Source organism: Peromyscus maniculatus, chromosome 23 (assembly GCF_049852395.1).
Source record: "Peromyscus maniculatus bairdii isolate BWxNUB_F1_BW_parent chromosome 23, HU_Pman_BW_mat_3.1, whole genome shotgun sequence".
Classification (NCBI taxonomy): domain Eukaryota; kingdom Metazoa; phylum Chordata; class Mammalia; order Rodentia; family Cricetidae; genus Peromyscus; species Peromyscus maniculatus.
In genome coordinates this window covers 49,685,270-49,700,908 of record NC_134874.1, presented here as the reverse complement: position 1 = coordinate 49,700,908, position 15,639 = coordinate 49,685,270, and the positions used below count along the sequence as shown (strand labels likewise).

At 51.2% G+C, this 15,639-nt stretch overlaps 1 protein-coding gene across 5 annotated transcripts; it reads left to right on the top strand.

Moving 5' to 3' along the window:
- Positions 1–1,951: 1,951 nt before the first annotated feature.
- On the top strand, positions 1,952–14,513 carry Lrrc8e (leucine rich repeat containing 8 VRAC subunit E). 5 transcript variants are annotated; one of them, XM_042268585.2, is made up of 3 exons: positions 1,965–2,109; positions 7,799–7,941; positions 10,732–14,513. In XM_042268585.2, exons 2-3 carry the CDS (start codon positions 7,804–7,806, stop codon positions 12,979–12,981), a joined length of 2,388 nt encoding a protein of 795 aa, XP_042124519.2. In that variant the 5' UTR covers positions 1,965–2,109; positions 7,799–7,803; the 3' UTR covers positions 12,982–14,513. The 5 variants fall into 5 exon arrangements, with proteins under 5 accessions (XP_042124520.2, XP_042124519.2, XP_015863727.2 ...); XM_016008241.3 differs by having other exon boundaries at positions 2,000–2,109; positions 7,803–7,941; XM_076560419.1 differs by having other exon boundaries at positions 2,027–2,113.
- The last annotated feature ends 1,126 nt before the right edge of the window (positions 14,514–15,639 follow it).

The following is a 15,639-nucleotide window of genomic DNA, read 5'->3' as shown; positions in this document are numbered from 1 at the left end:
AGTTTAGTAGCATATTCTTGCCATCCAAGTACCAGAGAGGCTAAGGCAGAAGAATACCAGCAGGGGTTACATAGAAATAAAGATACTGTCTCAAAAACAAAACACACACACACACACACACACACACACACACACACACACACACACACACGATTTTTGGCAAGTTTGAGGCCATCCTAGGCTATAGTATGGTGACATCCTGTTTTAAACAAAGGTCAATAAAACAGGACACTGAAGGGCATAGCTCAGCGGTAGCACACTTGCACAGCTTAAGGAAGGCTTTAGGTCTGATGTTGAGTGCCAGGAAGAAATGAAAGAGAGGAGGAGGGAAAGGGGGAAGGAAAGCCTGCTAAACACAGAAAGGTTTGTTCTTGGGCTTCCTGAACAAGTACTCTGGGCTTAAAGGATTCAACTGGTTTTCAGTCTCTGTTCTGGGGAAAATATGGGTCTCACTATGTAGCCCTGGCTGTCCTGGAACTCTATGTGTGTAACTGGTCCCCAGACCCTACCTAGCACAACTGACTCCATGATGGATGTACCATTCAGGCCAAAAAAACTCAACACATAGACCACACTACCAGCCAAAATGAAAACAAATGCCTAATCCATCAAAGTCCATAGTTCTGGGAAAGTCTCTAAATGTACTAGCCTTGCCTGTCAGCTTCTGTAATCTTCTGTGGTGGATACCCCACAGCAATGTGGACCTGCCTCCTCCTCCCAAGGGTTGGATTTTTCTTAAAAAGATTTCTTTCATTTTTAAGTATATATGTGCATGAGTGTCTGTGAGTGGGCATGTGCACGTGAATGCAGGCACCCACAGAGGCCAGAGGAAGGTGTCAAGTCCCCCAGAATTAAAGGTGGTGTGAGTCACCAGACATGGGTGCCAGGACGTCCTCTGCAAGAGCAGTACACACTCTTAACTGCTGTGCCCTCTCTCCAGCTCCCAAATTCTTTTTTTCTGTGTGTGCATGTTCCCGTAGGTGTGTGTGTGTGTGTGTGTGTGTGTTGGGTGGAGGGCATGTTCACTCTCCTTGTTAGTCTAAGTGGGAGATTTCCCATTGAGAAGGCATTTTCACACCGAGAGTACAGTCAAACCTCCCTTAGCTGGTAGTGAGACCTGGGACGTCGTGGTGGTAGTGATGAGGCAGGAGGAGTTTTTTGTTTGGTTTGGTTGTCTGTTTTGCTTTTTAAACAGCTCTCAGAAGCTGAAGATTTAGCTCATCTGGTGAGTGTCTAGCATCTAGAGTCCATCCCCAGCACTACATAAACCTGTGTTATGATGACACAGGCCTGTAATCCTCAGCCTGCAAACCCTCCTCTAATCCTCTCAGGTGGTGGAGACTCAAGATGCTGGAGGCAGGAGGATCAGAAACTCAAGGTCATCCTCACCTATCTGGGGTCGTCTGAGGAGGAGAGATGGGGGGGGGAGGAGGAAGTAGTCCCAGCCCCTAGCCCTCCTCCCTGACCCCTCCGGCCCTGCACACCCAGGTCTACCATCAGGCACACCCCAGGCTGAGGCAAGAGTTTGTCCCTCCCCCAACCCTTCAGCCTTCAGGGTGGGCCACAAGCCTGAGCAGAGACAGTCAGGCTAGTGCCCACACTGGGCTAGCTTCCTGTGGCTGGGAACAACTCCTGATGGCAGGCCAGCACTGGAATAGGGACAGTCCTCTGCTCTTGGTCGTCCCTGGCAGGAAGTCTGTGGTACCCGGGCCTCGACTGAGTTTTGGCACCAGGTGGAGATGCTTAGGAGTTGAAGGAAATGCTTCCCAGAAGACACCTGCCCAGATGGTGCATCTTCAGGATACCAGTTTGCCCCACGGCCAGGAGTTAGTGGGGCTGCAGACTTCTACTGCAGACTTCTAAAGACCCTCTCTCTAGGGAATCTCTCGCCTTGCTCGCGATCGCGTGGCGTGGAGTGGGGTCGACCTGGGAGCGACTACAGCGAGGCGAGGCCGCGCCATCCCGGGGGCGGGGCGGGGCGGCTCCCGGGCTCCCGGCCCGGCCCGCCCTGACTCACCCTCTCCGGCCCGCCCGGGAACTCTGCGGGAGTCCCAGTCGATCCATTCCCTGGGATCTACGAGTTGGGCCCCCGAGTTTCATCCCTGAGCGGTGAGTAAGTAGCTGGGATTGGGGGGCTTTTGTCCCACGGGTGGAGATCAACCTGGAACCAGGGAATGGCCCAGGGGAGGATCGCTCAGGTGTGGGTGGCCCCGTGGCCCGGGCGAGCGCAACTCCCACACACATTGGGAACTGGGGCTGGCAATGGGAGAGGGGTGCCCTAACCCTCAGCCTGGCTCCCAGGAGCCCCTGTCCTGGGAACCAGGCAGTCCGGGACAAGCGAAGGAAGGGAGACCAACAGGCAGGCAACGACTTGGAGAGCCTTGATTTACACAGCCTGCCCCAGCAGGGGTGGTGAAGGTAGCTGAGAAAGACAGAAAGCTTGTCAGTGAGCGCCCTCAAAAGTGCAGAACCCCGATCTCACCAACCTGCTCCCTAAGGTTCTTACACTTCAAGATTCCAAAACCCCTTCCAAGTCCCAGCAAAACAGGCTTGGGAAACTGCTAGCCTAGGAGTCCATAGCTTCTCCCCGCCCCCCCCCCCCACAAGACTTGCCACTAGGGGTGATTTTTTTTTTTTTTTTTTTTTTTTTTACCTCAGTAACTCCCTTGTAAAAAGAATAGGAATTGAACTTTGAACTTTCTGGGGTTTTTATGTGTTTACTTTGTTTACTTTTTATTTATTTTGTATGTATGTGTGTGTGCACACATGCCATGGCACTGTCATGGAGATCAGAGGACAAGTGTCACAGTTGGTTCTCTCCTTCCGCCTGATGGAGCCCTGAGATAAACTCAGGTCTTCTGGCGTGGCAGCAGGGGCCTTTACTTTACCCAGTGAGCCATCTCAGCAGCCCTGCTGTTTGGGTTTGGGGTTTGGAGTTTGTCTTGTTTGTTGGTTTGAGACAAGGTCGTAAAATGCAGGCTTGACTCTGACAAGCTCTCTAGTCAGCTGTCCTCCTGCCTCTGTCCTAAAGGATATAGGCATGTGTGCCACCGTTCCGGGCTTTATGTGGTGCCGGGAATCGAACCCAGGACCTGAGCCAGCACTCTACCAACTAACACCACATCCCTAGTTCTGAGTTTGTGCTCCTGGGTTAAAGAACTCTTTGCTGTTCTTCCTGGCCCCTTAGCATATGGCGTGCAGCTGGGGAGGCTGCCCGGGGTTGGGAGCATCCTCTACTTTCACTTAGGCAGCAGAAGCAGGGCCTGGATGCAGGGAGGAGTTGGCATGATCCTCCCAAGCCTGGCCTCTGGGGTGTGGGTGTGGGTAGAGATCAAAGATTGACTTGGGACATCCTCCTCAATGGTTTCTCCACTTTATTTTCTGAGACATTTCTCACTAAGCCTGAAGCTCCTGGTTTTTGGCTCCTCAGGGATCCACCTATTTCACCCCACTGTGCTGGGGTTATGGACCTAGCCTGCTCTGTCCACTCCACATGGGTGCTGGGAATATCACTTTGGTCCTCAAACGTGTGCAGCAAGCTCTTTACTGGCTGAGCCACTGGGGTGCTCTCACTGGATGGAACAGAGCAGGTGCCCTCCAAGAGGAGAGGGCCTGACTGACAGGCTCAAATGATACTTGTAACAGTGAAATCTTCTAGGAGGCATGTTCATCCTCCAAGACAAAGGCCCCTACACTTATGTTTCCAAAGTTGAGATAAAATTCAGCATTAGGTGGACATGGTGGCACACTTCTGAGGAAGGGGGAATTGAAATTTTGGGTTCATCTTGTGCTACACAGCCAGCACAAGGCTAGCCTGGGCTACACAGCAAGACTTTGTCTCCAAAAAAAAAAAAAAAAAAACAGTGAAAAAGTGAGGAGAGGGAGAGGGCTGGGGGTGGCTCAGGGGTCAAGTGCTTGCTGTGAAGGCGAGGGCCTGAGTTCGGATCTCCAGTACCCACATAGAAGCAGGACACTGTGGAACACATTGGTAACTTCAGTGGATTCCAGGGCTCGATGACTAGCCAGTCCAGCTAAAATGCCAAACCTCAGATTTCAGTGAGAAACCTTGTCAAAAAAAAAAAAAAATATATGAGGGTCAGTAAAATAGCTTAGCAAGCGTAAGCATCTGACTTTGATATCCAGAGTCCACATAAAGACAGGGGAGAATTGATGCCACAAAGTTGTTGCTTGATCTACACACACACACACACACACACACACACACACACACACTCACACTCACACTAATAAATAAGTTGGAGAGCGGCAGAAGACACCTAACGTCAACCACTGGGCACGCATACACCTGCACACACGCATACACAACATAAAATAAAAACTCTTAAAAACAAAACCAAGCAGCACCGAGAGCACTGAGAGGCATTCTTTCACACAGACCCCTTGCTGTTTTTCTCTACAGGTCCCTCAGTTCTGTGAGTCGCTCCTTCTAACCCTCCCACCAGCTCTGTTCAGACACAGGGAAAGGGGCCAGCCTTGTATCTGCCTGCTAGAATTTAATGGCAGGTTCTGGAAGGTTGAGTTTGAGTCACAGGGTCAGACAATGATAATCCCTGTGTCTCCCTCTGATTGTGTGTATGTCTGTCTACACTGTGTGTATGTCTTGTTCCTGGGAGCTGAGCAGAGGGCTCCTGTTGTCTGGCCTGTGACTTGTGAGATTGGGTTGGCAGCGCTGGGGAACTTGGACCCTTGTGAGATGGATCATGGAAGGTGGAGAGGGAGTTGGTCCCTGCTTTTGCGTGTGCAGCATGCCTTGAGCAGAGCCTCAGAAGGATCCACCACGGCTGCCCTGGTGACAGGAACCCAATGTGGGCATTAATGTCTCTTGCTTCAGATGTCACCCCTAGATCTCAGTGAGGTGCTCTGAGTCCATTTTCTTTTCAGATTTTATTTTTATTTGTGTGTTGTGTTGTGTGTATGGCAGAGATTGTTGTGCATTACATATTCAAAGAGGCCGGAATAGGATGTTGGGTGCCTGGAGGCTCTAGAGCTGGAGTTACAAGTGTTTGTGAGCCACCCAGTGTAGATGCTGGGAATTGAACTCTGGTCCTCTACAAGAGCAGTGTGTGCTCTTAACTGCTGAGCCTTCTCTCTCTCCCCTCTGGGTCATCATTTCTATCAGATAATGGAAATGGGGATTTTTTTTCCCTTCAGTACTGGAGACTCTCTTGCAAACACTCAACACTGAGCTACAGCCCCAGGCTAAGGGGGCAAAAAAAAAAGTCTTTTTGCAACATGGTTTCATGTAGCCAGGCTGGCCTTAAGTGCCCTGTGTAGCTGAGGATAACTTTGAACTCTGATCCTCCTGCCTCAGACCCCCAAGTGCTGAGATTACAGGAGTGTGCCATTATGCCTAGTGGTGCTCGAGACCGAATCCAGAGAACTGTACTTGCCAGACAAGTGCTCTTATCAGCTAAGCCATCTCCCCAGCCTGAGACTGTTCTTTAAAGCTTTTTTCCTTAGGACAAGGGAGTGTTTGGTGAGCATACAGGACCAACTGTCATATAAAGGATCTTGTTCTCTGGTCAGCTCCTTGCTTGTATCTGATTTGGGATGAACTGGGGGCCCTGTCTTGTCTCTCTTGTATAGGAAGACTTAATGCCTGATCCCTTTCCTACAGACCCTCCTGCTATAGAGATAAATACCCCAGAGTGGTAAAGAGGTCTGGTTGTGACCTGTCTCAGCCTAATGAATAGGCTCTGAACCTCCCTACCTTGACTTCACCCACTACAAACCACTGGGAGAGACAGACAGAAAAAGGAGGTGTGGGTGCGTCAGAACGGTTCCCTGGTGGCACAGACACCCCATTTTCGGCCAGAGCCACAAGTAATCGGTACAAAGGGCTCCTGGGAAGCTGTTGATTTTGTTTCTCGCTCTCGCTCTCGCTCTCGCTCTCGCTCTCGCTCTCGCTCTCGCTCTCGCTCTCGCTCTCGCTCTCGCTCTCGCTCTCGCTCTCGCTCTCGCTCTCGCTCTCGCTCTCGCTCTCGCTCTCGCTCTCGCTCTCGCTCTCGCTCTCGCTCTCGCTCTCGCTCTCGCTCTCGCTCTCGCTCTCGCTCTCGCTCTCGCTCTCGCTCTCGCTCTCGCTCTCGCTCTCGCTCTCGCTCTCGCTCTCGCTCTCGCTCTCGCTCTCGCTCTCGCTCTCGCTCTCGCTCTCGCTCTCTCTGTCCCCCATCTCTCCGAGTGTGCTTGTGCGTGTGTATGAGTGTGTGTGTGTGTGTGTGTGTGTGTGTGTGTGTGTGTGTGTGTCGGCACCTTCAGTCATGTGTCTTCCTTCGTCACTCTCTATCTTTTTGTAGACAGAGTTTGAGTTGAACCCGAGGCTGGCCAACTGGGCTAGGCTAGCTGACCAGTGAGCCATGCACCACTCTGGCTTTTACATGGGTGCTGGGGTCCCATGTCCTCATGGTTGCATGACCAGCAATTTATCTACTGAGCCGTCCGCCTGCCTGCTCTTGTTTTGTTGCATTGAGGCAGGGGCTCTCTCTGTAACGTAAATGCTGGCCCCAAACTCATTTACGTTACAGCTTCCCAAGTGCTAGGATTACAGTGCCGGCTGCCATACCTAGCTTCCCAGGAACTTGTTTAAGATAAAGGATAGACGAGGCCGGCCATATAGCTCAGGGTGAAGGCACTTGTTACCAAGTGGGATGATCTGGGTTCCACCCAAAGGCCCACATGATGGAAGGAGAGAACTGACTCTTGCAGTTCTTCTCTGACCTCCATACCCACACCATGGCACATGTACACACACACACACACACACACACACACACACACACACACACTCACATACTCACACACTCACAAAAAGCTTGGATGCTGTGTTGACAGGGGCTGGGCTGCCCAGAGACCCTCACTTTTCACTTTGCCCTCTGCCCTGAGCAAGTAGCTGACTTCCTGGAAGAGTGATGTCCTAGCTTGCATCCTACACCCCCGTGTGACTTAGGCCTGGCCTTTGCAATAATGATACCTTAGTAGAAAAGGAAACCAGAGATAGACAGAGTGGGCTGGCAGCCCTGGAGCCTGGCAGCCCAGCCCTGTGCCAGGCTCCAGCCATAGGTGTCACCCTGAGAGTTTTCCAGTTTAGGAATCCTCGTGCTTCAGACATTCCAACACATTCCTCCTCTCGGGCCCCAGGTTTCTTCCTTCTACCTCAGATTCTGGGCTCTAGTCCCTATCTGAACACTCAGGTGTCTTGGCACATGCCTCCAGGGCTCAGTATCCTGCAGCCTGGCCACTCCCTAACCCTCCAGGCCCTTAACTAGAGCACAGCCACGCTCCAGCTTGCTTTTCCCCAGCCTGCTTTTCCGGTTGGGGATTGGAGGTGGTGCCCAGAGCACCCCTGTCAGGGGGCACACCCCGGAAGTCTTAAGCCCGGGGACACTCTGGTGGTAGGGTGGAGGTGAGAGGGCAGATAGAGAGAAAAGCATACAGAATGAATGTCACGGGCTTCCTCCTTCAGAGGCGGTGGCTCCAGGAGGAGGCTGGAGCAGCTGCCCTGTGTTTTTACTCTCATGAGTTCTGAGAGGACAGGCAGAGCAGGATAAGTCGGGGCTCTGGGGAGCAGGAAAAGCTACGAGCCTGGGGAGGAGTGAGTTCTGAAGGAAGCAGCAAGCCCCCGGCCAAGAGGAGAACCATAAAGTTCATAGATTCTCGAAAGTTCTGGCAGGGCTGAGTGTACTGGGAGCACTGGCCTGTCTGCTCTCTCTGGGCTTTCCTAACAGGCATACCCTGCTCTCACCGTGATGTCTCAACCCCTCTTGTCTCCCGACTCCTCTAGGCAGGATGATCCCAGTGGCGGAGTTCAAGCAGTTCACAGAACAGCAGCCTGCATTCAAGGTGCTGAAGCCCTGGTGGGATGTGCTGGCCGAGTACCTTACTGTGGCCATGCTCATGATCGGGGTCTTCGGGTGCACCCTTCAGGTGAGGAGTGAGACAGGAAGGGCAGAGCCCCACGGCTGGCAGCCCTTAGGGTCAGACTTTGAGGACGTGCCTTCTTGACAAGGGGTGAGACGTGAAGAGGCAGGCCTGCACTGTGGCATGAGCTCTCTAGACAGAGTCAGAGCGGACAGGGGAAGGGTTTGAAGGGTCTGGGTTTCACTTTGGCCATATTCGTGGCTATGCTAATGACTGGGGTCTTGGGTTGCTCTTTCCAGGTGAGGGGTGAGGCCAGAGAGTGGTGAGGATGTGAAGGAGTGACGCCACACCTTGGCAATGCTCCTCACGAGGGTCTTTTTTAAAAAATGTATTCTTTTATGTGTATGAGTGTTTACCTGCATGTATGTACATGTGCCACATGTATGCTTGGTACCTGGGGAGGTCAGAAGAGTGTGTATTAGGATCCTTTGAGCTAGAGTTATGGATGAGAGGTTTTTTTGGGTTGTTTTTGGTTTTTTTGAGACAGGGTTTCTCTGTGTAGTCCTGGCTATCCTGGAACTCACTCTGTAGACCAGGCTGACCTCAGACTCACAGAGATCACCTGGCTCTGCCTCCTGAGTGCTGGGATTAAAGGCATGTGTCATCACCACTGCCGGCTGCTGTTTTTTATTTATTTGTTTTTTCTGGGTTCAAGTGTTCTTAACCACTCTCTAGCCCCTTCTGCCATGAAGGCGCTGGACTTCACTGTGGCTGTGCTCCTGACTTGGGTCCTGAGCTGCACCCTTCAGGTGAAGGGCAGGACCATAAGGGAGCATGGTTTTACCATGGCAGCGCTTATGATTGGAGTGTCTTAACTGCACCATACAGATGGGTAAGGTCCTGCTATGATGATGAGATGGGAAAGTGTCCTCAACTGCACCCTTCAAGTAAAGAGTGATCTCTAAAGGGGTAGGCCTTGTACTTGAAGTCTGGAAGCCTTTCAGTCACCCAAGAAGAGGGAGAGAGAGCCTGGGCATCTTGTTGAGTGCCTATAACCCTAGTTCCTCTGTAGGCTGGGACAGGAGGATGACAAATTTGAGGTCAGCCTAGACATCTTAGCAAGACTATCTCTCAAAATTAAAATTAAGGTCAGGAAAAAAAAAATTAAGGTCAGGTGTGGTGGTATACTTCTGGATTCCTAGCACAGAACATGACTTGGGATCTAAGTTCAATAAAAAAAAAATCAGTAATAAAATAAAAGAAGGGGTTGGGGATTTAGCTCAGTGGTAGAGCGCTTGCCTAGCAAGTGCAAGGCCCTGGGTTTGGTCCTCAGCTCTGGAAAAGAAAAAGAAAGGAAAGGAAAGTCAAACAAGAGGGAGCCAGTGCCGAAGCTCACACACAGACCACTCCAGACCCTTACTGTCCCTGTCTCCATCCCCACAAGCAGAGTTATTAAAGTCTACAGTAATATTAGGGTGTTTCCCCCACTGACACACTCTTTTCTTTCTTGTGGCAATGGGGATAGAATCAAGGCTTCCAATGCTACACAAGGTTCCTGCTGCAGATCCTAACTCTCAGCCCCTCCCTGGGGGATCTGGGCTGGAACTCGACCAGAGCTGAATCCTGCCCACCTCCTCTCTTTGACCAGTGTCTACTGAAGTTGTGCCCACTCTGTAGCCCAGGCCTCAGTTTCCCAAATAACTAAGACTGTAGACTAGTATAGCCAGCCCAACTTCCTTTTCTTCTTCTTCTTTTTTTTTTTTTTTTTAATATTTATTTATTATGTATACAGTGTTCTGTCTGCAGGCCAGAAGAGGGCACCAGATCTCATTACAGATGGTTGTGAGCCACTATGTGGTTGCTGGGAATTGAACTCAGGACCTCAGGAAGAGCAGGTAGTGCTCTTAACTGCTGAGCCATCTCTCCAGCCCTCCTTTTCATATAGATGGAATTTTGTTATTGATAGAACTTTAAATCTTTTAAAAAATTATTTATTTGTTTTTTTTTTTGAGACAGGGTCTCTGTGTAGCTCTGGCTGTTCTGTAACTCACCTTCTAGGCCAGGCTGGCCTCGAACACAGAGATTCGCCTGCTTCTGCCTTCTGAGTGCTGGGATTAAAGGTGTGCACCACCATGTCTGGCTTCACAACTTAAAAAAAAAAGATAGATGAACTCCTGATCCTCTTGCATCCACTTCCCAAGTACTGTATTACATATGTGCACATGACACTCAGTTTATACAGTGTTGGGGTGGGACTCCAGGGCTTCATCCTGCTAGGCAAACACTCTACCAACTGAGGTGTATTTCCACCCTAAATGTCTCCTTTCTGGAAGGATCTAGTCCTATAGGACTCATCATAGCCTCACTATGATTACCTCTGCAAAGACCCTACTTCCAAATGAGGTCACAGGGAGTAGGGGTTAGGATTTAGTTTCTTTTTGTGGGACTACAGTTCAACACACATACACCCTCACACTCTTTTTTCTTTTGAGACAGAGTGTCTTATAGCCTAGGCTGACCTTGAACTTACTATGAAGCCAAGAATGACCTTAAACTCCTCATTCTCCTGCTCCCATCTCCTGTGTGCTAGGATTGTAGGTATGTGTCACCGAGCCCAGTTTATGCGTTGGTGAGAATCAAAACTGGTGCGTGCTAGGCAAGCACTTTACCAACTTAGCCACATCCCCCCCACACACACACACCCATATTCTTTTCAGATGAAGACAGATGCTGATGTTTAACAGCTCTTCCACATCCTAGACAGCAGTCTAGGATCAGGGTCTCCTCCTCAGCCTGGTTCTCTTCTGTACAGTTCCCCAGTTCCCTCATTGTCTCTCACTTATTGCCTATCCCCAGGTGACACAGGACAAGATCATCTGCCTGCCCAGCCATGAACCCCGAGAGAACTTATCAGAGGCTCCTTGCCAGCAGCTGTTGCCTCAAGGGGTCTCTGAGCAGATGGGGGGCCTCCGAGAGCTGAGTGGCCTCAAGAACAACCTAGATCTCCAGCAGTATAGCTTTATTAACCAGCTCTGCTATGAGACCGCCCTTCACTGGTATGCCAAGTACTTCCCCTACCTGGTGGTCATTCATACGCTCATCTTCATGGTCTGTACCAGCTTTTGGTTCAAATTCCCCGGCACCAGCTCCAAGATTGAACACTTCATCTCCATCCTGGGCAAGTGTTTTGATTCCCCATGGACCACTCGGGCCTTGTCTGAGGTATCTGGAGAGAACCACAAGGGCCCAGCTGCTGGACGGGCCATGGTGACCACAGTAACCGCAACAGGGGCAGGATCGGGAAAGGCAGGTGAAGGTGAGAAGGAGAAAGTGCTAGTCGAGCCTGAAAAGGTGGTGACCGAGCCTCCAGTGGTCACCCTGCTGGACAAGAAGGAGGGTGAACAAGCTAAGGCCCTGTTTGAGAAGGTCAAGAAGTTCCGTGTGCATGTGGAAGAGGGTGACATCCTCTACTCTATGTATATCCGGCAGACAGTGCTCAAAGTGTGTAAGTTTTTTGCCATCCTGGTTTACAACCTGGTCTATGTGGAGAAGATAAGCTTTCTGGTGGCCTGCAGGGTGGAGACCTCAGAGGTCACAGGGTACGCCAGTTTCTGCTGCAACCACACCAAGGCCCACCTCTTCTCGAAGCTGGCCTTCTGCTACATCTCCTTCGTGTGTGTGTATGGCATTACCTGCCTGTATACGCTCTACTGGCTCTTCCACAGGCCCCTCAAAGAGTACTCCTTCCGTTCTGTGCGTGAGGAGACAGGCATGAATGACATCCCAGATGTCAAGAACGACTTTGCCTTCATGCTCCACCTCATTGACCAGTATGACTCCCTCTATTCTAAACGGTTCGCCGTCTTCCTCTCTGAAGTCAGCGAAAGCCGCCTGAAGCAGCTCAACCTCAACCACGAGTGGACACCTGAGAAGCTGAGGCAGAAGCTGCAGCGCAACATGCGCGGCCGGCTGGAGCTGGCCCTCTGCATGCTCCCTGGACTGCCTGACACCGTCTTCGAGCTCAGTGAGCTGGAAGCACTCAGACTTGAAGCCATCTGTGACATCTCCTTTCCCCCAGGGCTTTCCCAGCTTGTGAACCTTCAGGAGCTCAGCTTGCTTCACTCGCCGGCCAGGCTGCCCTTCTCTTCACAGATCTTCCTGCGGGATCGCCTGAAGGTGATCTATGTCAAATTTGAAGAGCTCCGAGAGGTGCCGCTCTGGGTCTTTGGGCTTCGAGGCTTGGAGGAACTGTACCTGGAAGGACTCTTTCCCCCAGAGATGGCTCGGGCTGCCACCCTTGAGAGCCTCCGGGAGCTTAAGCAGCTCAAAGTACTGTCTCTGCGTAGCAACGCAGGGAAGGTGCCAGCCAGCGTGACTGACGTGGCTGGACACCTTCAGCGACTCAGCCTGCACAATGATGGAGCTCGCTTGCTTGCCCTCAACAGCCTCAAGAAGCTGGCTGTGTTACGGGAGCTGGAGCTGGTGGCCTGTGGGCTGGAACGTATCCCCCATGCAATCTTTAGCCTGGGGGCTCTGCAGGAGCTTGACCTCAAGGACAACCACCTTAGGTCCATTGAGGAAATCCTCAGCTTCCAGCACTGTCGGAAGCTGGTCACTCTCAGGCTGTGGCACAACCAGATAGCCTATGTTCCGGAGCACGTGAGGAAGCTCCGTGGCCTGGAGCAGCTCTACCTCAGTCACAACAAGCTCGAGACTCTTCCCCCGCAGCTTGGCCAATGCTTCGGCCTCCGCCTGCTGGACGTGTCCCACAATGGGCTTCGTTCCCTGCCGCCTGAGTTGGGCCTCCTCCAGAGCCTCCAGCATCTAGCTCTCTCCTACAATGCACTAGAGAGCCTGCCTGATGAACTGTTCTTCTGCCAGAAGCTGCGGACACTGCTCTTGGGCTACAACCACCTAACTCAGCTTTCCCCTCGTGTGGCCACCCTCCGGACCCTCAGCCGCCTGGAGCTCAAGGGTAACCGGTTGGAGGCTCTGCCAGAAGAACTCGGTGACTGCAAGGGGCTGAAGAAGTCAGGGCTGCTGGTCGAGGACACCCTTTACGAGGGTCTGCCTGCAGAGGTGCGGGAGAAGATGGAGGAGGAATGAAGCCTGGTGGGGGAGGGGCAGGCTGACACCGAGGCCTTCAGATGCTGCTTCTGCCCCAGCTTTGTCTACAGGGGAGATGTCTAATAGGCCCAGCAGGAGAGGAAGGAGAGCCAGACATGTCAGTTTTGTGCAGTTCAGACAAGATCCTGGGACTGGTTTGTCTGGGGGAGAAATAGGAGCTGGTGGATTCGGGGTGTAACCCGCAGGGAAGGATTAACTCAGTCTTAGATTCTTGGACCAAAACCACACCTGTGTCTTTGGCTGGCTGGCTTGTCCTCCTCTGAACATTCCAGCTTAATGAGTGTCTTATACAGGAGTGGGGGAGCACATCCCAGTGGGATTTCCAACCCTCCCCAATGACAAATCAGCATACATCTAGAGTTCTCTCCTAAGGAGAGGACACAGGGGTCAGTTCCAAACTTCCTTATCCCAACTGTAATGGCAAGTCCTTATTTTATAAGTCCTTTGCCACAAATATGGGTACTTAGAACAATGATTCTCACATTTAGCTATGTAATAAAATCAGCCGAGGAGCCAGGAAGAAAATAAAACATCCCACACCCCACCCCTGAAATACTGACTCACAATTTTTGGGTGGGGGCCAAGAACCTGCTACTAAATAAGTATGCCAAGTAATTCTGATTCAGGTGGTCCTGAGACTGAATAATGGAGCTGTTGACATAAAGACTGGGCAGGGACTGTAACTCAGTTGGGAGAGTGCTTGCTTAGCATGCAGGAAGCTCGGGGTTCCATCCCAAGCATTTCATAAACCAGGAGTGGTGGAGCATGCCTATATAATACTCTGGAAGCGGAGGGAGGAGGACTGAAAGGTTGAAGCCAGCTTGGGAGACATCGCAGAACTTGTTTCCAAAACAACTAAGAATGGAAACCGGAATGTCCACATACAGGGCTCCTTTTCTGGAGCCTTGGAGAATCCCAAGAAGCTAAGCACTACACTTCCTAAGGAAAAGGCTTATTTAACATTCATGAAAAACTCTGTAAACAAAGTTAGGCAGTCACAGATCCCCATTAGACTACTACTGTCTTAGTCAGGGTTTCCATTGCTGTGTTGAAACACCATGACCAAGAAGCAAGATGTGAGGAAAGGGTTTATTCAGCTTACACTTCCACAGCACTGTTCACCATTGAAGAAAGTCAGGACAGAAACTCAAACAGAGGCCGTGGAGGGGCGCTGCTTACTGACTTGCTCCGCCTGATTTCTTGTAGAACCCAGGACCACCAGCCAAGGGAGGGAACCAGCCACAGTGGGCTGGGCCCTCCCCCATCAATCTCTAATGAAGTGCCTTATAGCTGGATATCATAGAGACGTTTTTCTCAGTTGAGGCGCCTTCCTCTCTGATGACTGTAGCTTGTGTCAAGTTGACATAGAACCAGCCAATGAATGTACTATTCGTGGGTTTAAGACTGGCTACCTTTTTCCTTAGTACATGCAGGGACTTTCTTTTTGAATGCTTCCTGTGCAGAGATGCATATCCCAGTGGGTGCTTAATAAATGAGAACTGTAATTGTGACCTCTTTGTACAGCATGGTTGTCTAAGCTTTCTATATCCAGGAGCAAATGATAACAGCTATCTATTAAATCAGGCTGTCTGTCCTGGAAGGAAAGACATCCAAGGTACTTAAAAAAAAAAAAAAAAAATAGGTAGAGACCTCATCTAATCAAGAGAAATTAAGTGGAGTTTTCTGCCTAGTTTTTCTTTTCCCCCTAAAGAATCCAATCCCCACACACACCGAAGTGGGTGGGGAGCCGGGTCGTAGTGGTGGCACACGCCTTTAATCCCAGCACTCTCGAGGCAGAGGCAGGCAAATCTCGAGTTTGAGGCTAGCCTGGTCTACAGAGCGAGTTCCAGGAAGGCCTGGATTACACAGCGAACCCTTGTCTCGAAAATCCAAACCAGAACAAAGAATCCCAATTTCCTCTCCTCATCTTTTATCCTTTACACTCCAAGCTTGTGTCTGCTCCACCCGTAGGTCACCATCAGAGGAGGTCCAGTAAACTTTTAAAGGCCCATCCAAAGTTTCCAACTGTTGCTTTCAGACTTATGGCACAGCCTGACTTCCCGGGCTTGGTCACTTGCTGAATGTCCCTGGACAAGCTGCTCCTTAGCGACCCAGATTTACTGTTAGGGGCGTTATCCTAGCACCCTTTAAACGACTTAACTCTTTAATCCCAGGGCCTGTCTTCAGATACCTTGGTCCAGGAGCTGAGCCCGGATTCTCGGAGCGAAGAGATGGGGATTGGGCATCTTAAGGTCCCAGGTGGGCAGGGCCAGGAAGCCCGGCCTTACCCTTGATTCTGACGCCGAGCTCAGAAATCCCAGACTCTGCATTCCCTCTCCTCCTATCAGGCCTTAATCTACTCTAGACTGGCTGAAAAGGAAAGGGATTCCCACGGGTGCCTAATTAGGGTGACAGCGGGAGGGCAGGCCACAATCAAGCATAACAGGTCCTAATGAGGAACTGGTCAAGATGAGGAAGGTTGTTCTGTGAAGACGCGGATGCCAGGGAGGGCCAGGGCTGGGAAGAGCTCACAGGAAGTTAACCTAGGCACGGTGCGAAGGAGAATCCGGGAACAGCCGCGAGCGTGCGCAGTAAAAGCCGCGCGCGCGGCCGGTCTCCCCGTCTGCATGCACGCGA